Source organism: Colobus angolensis, unplaced genomic scaffold (assembly GCF_000951035.1).
Source record: "Colobus angolensis palliatus isolate OR3802 unplaced genomic scaffold, Cang.pa_1.0 Scaffold17, whole genome shotgun sequence".
Lineage (NCBI taxonomy): Eukaryota > Metazoa > Chordata > Mammalia > Primates > Cercopithecidae > Colobus > Colobus angolensis.
The window spans coordinates 12,732,591-12,740,511 of record NW_012114821.1 but is presented as its reverse complement, the minus strand read 5'-3'; the positions used below and the strand labels follow the sequence as shown (position 1 = coordinate 12,740,511).

At 41.9% G+C, this 7,921-nt stretch overlaps 1 protein-coding gene across 2 annotated transcripts in view; it reads right to left on the bottom strand.

Annotated features, from left to right (window-relative positions):
* Window positions 1-301: 301 nt before the first annotated feature.
* LRRC6 (leucine rich repeat containing 6) overlaps window positions 302-7,921 on the bottom strand; it is a 92,900-nt gene continuing 85,280 nt past the window's right edge. For both annotated transcript variants that reach the window (XM_011938163.1, XM_011938162.1), the window contains exon 12: window positions 302-829. In XM_011938163.1, the coding sequence (XP_011793553.1) occupies window positions 655-829 (175 nt within the window). In that variant the 3' untranslated portion in view covers window positions 302-654. The remainder of the gene's footprint in view (window positions 830-7,921) is intronic.

Sequence of the window (7,921 nt, the reverse complement as noted above, 5' to 3'; positions counted from 1 at the left end):
GCTTTCTGCCGTTTATCTTAAGACAAGCCTGTGAGGCAAGTGTTATTATTCCCAGATTATACATGAAGCCACTAAGGCTCAGAGAATTAAAGGACTTACTGAAGGTCTTTACAAAGTGATTGAGCTGAAATCCAAACACAGGGTGCCTGATTTAAAAACTCATATTCTTGCCATTATACCATGCCACCAGAGAAAGCAGACACATCATGAGAAGGAAAATGGAAATGCTGTTTAAAATCATATTAAAGTATTCCAATTGGGTCTGAAATTACAGTTTTAACTTCTAAGCTTGACCAATTTGCTGAAGTACCAATTTAATACTCAGTCCTTTTATCTATGAATTAATACTTTGTGTAGGTAGACAATTTGGGGATTTATAATCAATGTTTTATGCAATAGTTCTATGATCTTACTAAACATTTTCAACACCAACCCTTTATTATAGGGAAATGATGAGTTATAGCATTTAAGACATACATTTTTAATTTTAAGCTAGCTTAAGGATATTACTATGCAAAGTAAGAGTTAAAACACTGGAGTAGCGATATTGACAAATAACTCTGTGTTAATCCCAGGAATAATATGCATATGGTCTCTACACCAACCAAAACTGGACCTGGTGGGTCTCAGCCAGTGGCAACGCAGCCAGGTATTTCAAATCAGCGGAGGCACTTCAGGGTTGTCTTCAAAAGTTGGGTCTTCCTCACTTGGTATAATTTTGGGTTCAGGTCGTCTTCTGGGTGTGTGTTTTTTCTCTTGAACTATGTTAGCCACATCAGGGAATGAGTGCTTGCTAGGGTCTACTTCTAGTTTCTCCATACGCTTGCTTCTACAATAACAAAAAAAGACAAACAGAAACAGATACTACATCATTTAAAATTTCATATAGATTCAACTCACCCATCCATTTATTCAGCAAACATTGGCAAGTAATGTCCCTGGAGCATAGAGAGAGAATGTCCCTAAGCTTAGAGCCTTGTAGATTCTGACCTGTGGAGAATAAAAGTGCTAAAAAAAAAAAAAAAAAAAAAAAAAGTCACTGGGCTTCTGCTAGTGCACAGGCAATTGGAGGAGATGTCACCTGTGAAACTTTACCTCCCTAAGAATTTGTATTTGATAACTGAAATGATACAGCAAGCAAAGCCCTATAGCCAAGATTAATAACTGAATCCTTCCAGGGAGGTCTTATTCCTTAATACAGCTCATCAGGCTTCTGAACCCTCCTGCTTCAGACAATCTAACTTGTAGGGGTTTGGCAGGGGCATCTACACAACAAGTTCAGGTGCGTAGCAAAGTGCAGCCCCAGCAACCTCTCCTCCCACAAGAACCTGTGCCTTCTGCACTCACTCAGTTCTCTTGGCAATAGCAAGCATGAAACAGAAGAAGGGGGCACCTCGGTTGGCCAATGTTCCCAATATCATGGTCAGATAGAAAACTGTAGGTAATCAGGTCTCTGGACTGCATTCCCTGCAATTTTGATTCAATAAGACTGGAGTTGGGCCCGGTAGCCTGTATTTTTATAACATTCCCCCTAATGATATTGATAATCAGTCAAATTGTTTTGTAGTCACTGCACCATTCATTCAAATGTTCATTGAACAGATACATGTTAAATATCTATGATATTCCAGGTGCTGTATAGGCACTAGGGAAACCATGGTCTGTGCAAATAGACATGGTTCCTGGTAATATCTAATAGCACAATGTGGCTTGAACATAGAATTTATGACACTGTCATATACCTGTTTCATTATTTGTCTGTTTTCACACAATACTTATATCTTTGATGCAAAGATTTTGTCTTTTTCATCTTTTATCCTAGGCAGATGGCTGTATTGAATAAATGTTGTTGAATAGGTGAAAAAAACACATTATTTTCCTATTGGGGAAATAACGAAATTATATAAGAAATTATCTCTGACCTAAAGAAAATCACAGTCAGTTGAATCCAGGAGCTATAAACTGACGCCTTCAGACTAAGCTCATCCAGTGAACACCCTTTGTCAGGGGAGGAAGGTTCCATTTTCTTTTGAACGTGTCAACTCTCTATTGTCTTTGCAACCATCTCCCTTCATTTCTGTAATCTGCCCAGCCCTTGAAGGCATTTGAGTTTTTGATCCTCCACACTATTTTGACTAATACACAAGGACCTGCTGAAGAAAAAATACAAAATATACAAAGAATATGAAATAGTATATTCAGAAGTCCAAACAGCATACCATAAACTCCATATGCCACAGGAAGGAGAAAAAATGGAAAGGGGCTTGTGTAGCCTCTGAAGGGGTGAAAGAGGTGAGAATTCAAAGATGCCCTGAAAGATGTGAAGGAATGTGGGTGAGCAGTAAAGACAGAATTAATGCTCCAGAGAAATGAATGGTGCTGTGGTCATGTCCTGAACATACCTTCCTCTCAGATGCCTCAGTGCCACAGTATTCACTGAACCACCTGCCTTTAAAAGAATAGAGTTTTGTCGTGTCAGCTATGATGCTGCTTATTCTTTTCTGCATAGTCAGTCATCATAAGGTTGGTGGCTGACTGTGCAGAAAACAGTAAACACGGCAGACCAGAGATGACTATCTTTAGAAGGTAGGCCTGCAAGGTTGGGCATTGGCTGGTAAGCTGTTCCCTACAGCCACATGAAACTTTCCCTAAACAATAAGGGTAGCTCACTATGCCTTGCAATGTGCAATGTGTGCAGTCAATTTGGTGTATGCTTTCCTTCTGGGACTGCATAACATTGGCACCTGCTAGGCAGAGGGTGCCTACCACTGGCACTCAACAAAACCCTGAGTATTCAGTCTCTAACGAACTTCCCTGATGGGCAACATTTCACATATGTTGTTGCAACCCATTGCGGGAGGAATTAAGCATGTCTTGTGTGACTCCACAGGGAAAGGACCCTTAGAAGCTTGCACCTGGCTTTTTCTGGACTTAGCCTTTTGCTGATTTTGCCTCCTATTCTTTTGCTGCAATAAATCTTAGCCATGAGTGTAATTATATGCTGAGTCCTGGGAGTTCCTCTAATTAATCTCTGAACCTGGGATCATCCTGGGGACCTTTGACACACTGTCTTTTGTTGAGCCCCATGCTAAGGCCTTTACTTGTGTCATCAAATCCTCAGACCCAGTGTGAGGACAAGAGGAGTAGTCAGCCAAGGTCCCACAGATAAACACAGGCAGAACTAGCTGGGAACTGAATCCAAATCTCTGGTATTAACATCACCATACTGTTCCTCATAGAAAATGAGTTACCAAACACACAGCATAAAGAGGGGTTTTCTATTCTTGACATTTGGCACATAAACTTATAACCATCAAAACAAACAGTTCTCCAGGTCAGCATGAATATTGAAACCAATTGTGTTATGACACAGTAAACCCACAACCTGCTAGGCCCTCTTTCGTCTCATTTATTTGTTGGTAATCAAGAAATAAAGTTCATTACTGCAAGTCAAGAGGCAGTAGAGCGTCTAGGGTAGCTTGCAAGATCCTGGCTTCTACCTGCTAAGCTGTTGGCCCTTGTGAGTTACTCAGCCACTTTGTGCCTCAAAGACCTCATCTTTAAAATAGGGATGATGACAATGAACATAGGGCCGCTGTCAAGATCAAATGAGTTCATCCATGTAAAGGACATAGAGAAGTACCAGAAACACAGCAGGCATTCCATAAGTGTCAGTGCCATGTAGGAAAAGGGTGGCATCAGTCAGTATGTACTAGGATATGGGTAAGAGTTGGTAATGCAATTCACTATGCTTTTCAGCACACATCTTTTAGGTGTCCAGTGCTGTAATCAGTGCCAGGAATTTAAAGATGAGTAAGACATGGTGTGTGCCCATAATCAGATGAGGAGGACACACATATACTTGGCTATTTTCATCAGTGTGGCAAGGGCTCTGCAAGTAGGAAAAGCAAGTCAGGTTAAAGCACAAGGAGACAACATCACCAAGGCCTGGAAGGAATTACAGTAGGAATCACAGAGTAAGGGAACTTGGCACCTGGCACTGGGGGCAGGGTGGGGGTGGTATTTTCCAAGATTTTGAGGAGGAAGAACATTCCAGAGAGGTAACACTGACAACAGGTAAGACAGTATTTGTTCTGCTTACTCTTAGCCTGATATCTTCAGAGAGTGAGGTACCCAAGGTGGGGATGGGGGAAGGAGTGGGAGTGTCTGGCCCAGTCCAGTCAGGGTAGGACCTGGGTAAGTGAGGGAAGCTTGGATGGCTGGGTAAGGTAATCTGTTGAGGAGGCTGCCTGGAGAAGTGTTTAAGGTAAGACGCTGAAAGTCTTTGGCTCTGTAGCAAGTGCTGGTGCCACAACTCTTGGGAACTGGGGCACCTCGCCCATCACATTTTTCTTTTCACTTTTAGATACTCAAGCAGTAAGGAGTGTGCTTATTTTTAGGAAAGTTAGAGATGGATTTTTCAAGTAAGGGAATGATGCTTAACAACCTATTTATTATATTTAGTGTCATGTAAATACAGTTAGAAAACAGAACACTGACACTACTTCTTGTTACCGTCCTGCTAAGTTTCCAATATTTCTTTAATTGTTATTTGTCACAACAAGATAATTTACCTTCTCTTTCATTGGCTTCTCTCAATTCATGTACCCATTCATTCAATAAGTGTTTACTGAGTACCTACTATGCACCCAGGTTTGTGTGTGTCCTGGAGACTGAAAATGAAAAATTGTCTTCCTATCCTCAATAACCTTACTAAGAAGATAAAATAATATTGTCATTAGGAAAAAGAGATGTTATATGGTCATTATTGTACTTAAAGAAGCTATATGATGTGTGCCCAAGTGAGACAATTTGACTGACCAAATTGACCCAGTTGTTTTGGTGAATTGAAAGGGATGTGTTGCTGTTTTTAATCATCTCTCAATATAAGTTGGGTATCCCTAACCTGAAGTTCCAAAATCCCAAATGCCCCCAAATCTAAACTTTTTTGAGCACTGACATAATGCTCAAAGGAAATGCTCAATGGAGCACTTCAGATTTTCCAGTTAGGAACGTTGAACTGGTGTCATGCAAATATTCCATAATCTGAAAAAATCCAAAATAAAAAACAAGCCTGGTCCTAAGCATTTTGGATAAAGGATATTCAACCTGTATGTTTACAGTCTTATCTGATGCTTACACCATCACTGAGCGCAGGTGTGGAAGAAGGGAGAGGGGCAGGGGTCCATTAGAGGCTGAAGCTGAGGGTCAGGCTCAGGATTGGGGCAAGCACAGATATTTCATTTATTATGTGGTGATTTTAATACTTTTTAAGCCTTTTTATTGAGTGCAATACATGTATAGAAAAGTGACCAAATCATAAGAGTGAAACTTTCATTAATTGAATGCACCGTGGATTAAGAAGCAGAACATTATCAGCATTCTAGGAGCTCCTACTGTGCCCTTCCAGCCATGATGCCCCCACTGAAACCACCATCTTGGAGGCTACCATTTTGCCTACCAAACCTTCCTTCTCACGGAGGGTGCCAGTATGAGGATTTGCTATTTGAAATTCCAGAGCTCATCTGTGACACTCAAGGAAAGGCCAATAGAATACAAAGATGCTGAACTGGGGTCTTAACTGCTAAGCTGCCAAACCACCTACAAAAGCACCTTCTTCCAGAATAATTGTTCTTTGAGGTAATAAAACATCCTACATTTTTAAGTCCATTTTAGGTATTCTATTACTAGTAGCCAAATATATCCTGATACAAGTCAGGTCCAAATGTCATCTATCAGTACATATAGAAACATAGGGAAAAGAATGCCAACTTCTCCCTGGGAACCAGGAATCCCATAACCTAATGTGAATCTTTACATAGGTAAATTAGACCAGTTGTGACTAAGTTTTTATAATTACAGTTATCATTTAGTGTAGTTATTCAGTTGTACAAATAATTAATAATGATGTTAATAACAATAGCCACTGATATTGACACGGTACTTTAAAATTTTTTTTTCAGATGGAGTCCTGCTCTGTTGCCCAGGCTGGAGTGCAGTAGTGCAACCTTGGCTCACGGCAACCTCCACCTCCTGTGTTCAAGTGATCCTCCCACCTCAGACTCCCAAGTAGCTGGGGCTACAGGTGCACACCACCATGTCTGGCTAATTTTTGTATTTTTAGTAGAAATGGGGTTTTGCTGAAAGTTGGCCAGGCTGGTCTTAAACTTCTGACCTCAGGTGATCTGACTGCCTTGGCCTCCCAAAGTGCTGTGAACTCAGTCACAATAGAGGATTTCAATTACTCATGGATCTCTGGAGTCAGAAACAGTGAGCAGCTAAGCCCGGGGCACTCGAGGATCACAGTAATCTCCAAAATAAAGAGAAGAGGGGCCTTTTCTCTTTTGTTTTCCCCGCCGTAATGTCAGAGGACAGATGCCCATCACTGGTCTTACCCACCACCTGACCTTCAGAAACATCACCTCTAGAATCCAGTGAGAATAGCTGGAAGGCAAAATCAACAGATTCATCATCATGGAAGTAAGCAAGAAAAAAGAAAATGCCAAAAATCAATCACTAAGTGCAAAACACATCAGAGATTCATTCCTTTTATCAAAAACATAAAAAAAGAACTTTTTTCTGGTTTCCTAGTAAGCTAACATATTTGGACCAAAGACTCCCACCTCTCACTGAAAACTTTCTTGAGATCATGAAAGACTTGATAAGATCACAAGGAACTACAAGGTCAGAAATCAAGGAAAGTGGGAACTCAGAAGGAGGAGCAGAGGCCTGAAGCCACCTTGCCCCGAGAGCAGTTGGGGAGCCCTTGAAGTTGTACTTTGGTCAATCTGACCTTACGGAGTCTGAAGACAGAGGCCAAGGCCCTGAACATGCCAGGTGGGCAGTCTAACGGGACACCCTCTCCATAGTAAGGGTGCAGTGCCAAAGAGCTTCTCTTGTTTTAAGAGTGAATGAGAAGTAAATGCCCACTGCTCACCTCCGCAAGACACTCTGAGGAAAGCTGCTTCAGTGGGGCAGAGGAAAACTGAGTTGTCACCACAAGCTAGAAAGTTTATAGCAGTTTTTGGTTAAAAATCCTCAATCTTGAATTTAGATGAAAGTGGTTCCAAGTTGGCAGTGTTTTTCTCTGCAGCACATGCCAATGTTCCCTGGCCAAGTACCTCCCAGGCCTCTAAGGAAGCACCATACTATTTTCCTAGGCAATGGAGCGCGAAGCAAGTTGCCTGTGTACTGGTTACCAACTTGCTGGAGTCCAGTAAAACAGAACACCCCCATACACAACAGGCTGCATGAAGCAGATTTATTACTTAGAGACAGGCAGCAGAGGACAACAGAAACCATAGGTGCATTGGGGGCTGCACCCCAAAGTTCAGGAAAGCTGCCTGGGAAGCAGATGGCATCTCTTCTGCACATGCCCCACTTGTACTACAGCACAGGGACCCCAGGAAGCAGCCCGTCCTGGATTGTATACCCCTGGACCACATGATCACTGGGCTGAAGCACTGAAGGACATATGTTTCCGGAGTGGGGAAGGCGACTGAAACAGAACTGAGGCTATTTCAGCTAGCTTTCTCTTATCTCAAGATGTTGTATTCCCAGCACATTCCACAATTATTCTTGTGAACTACAACTAAGAAAATAGGGAGAAAGGGTTGGTACAAGGTCACTCAGAGAACTGTTCTATATGCAGTAGCTCACAGTAAAAAATAAACAACTAGGCCAGGCATAGTGGCTCATGCCTGTAATCCCAGCACTTTGGGAGGCTGAGGCGGGCAGATCACTTGAGACCAGGAGTTTGAGACCAGCCTGGCCAACATGGTGAAACCCCATTTCTTTTTTCTTTTTCTTTTTTCTTTTTTTTTTTTTTTTTTTTTCAGATGGAGTCCTGCTCTGTTGCCCAGGCTGGAGTGCAGTAGTGCAACCTTGGCTCACGGCAACCTCCACCTCCTGTGTTCAAGTG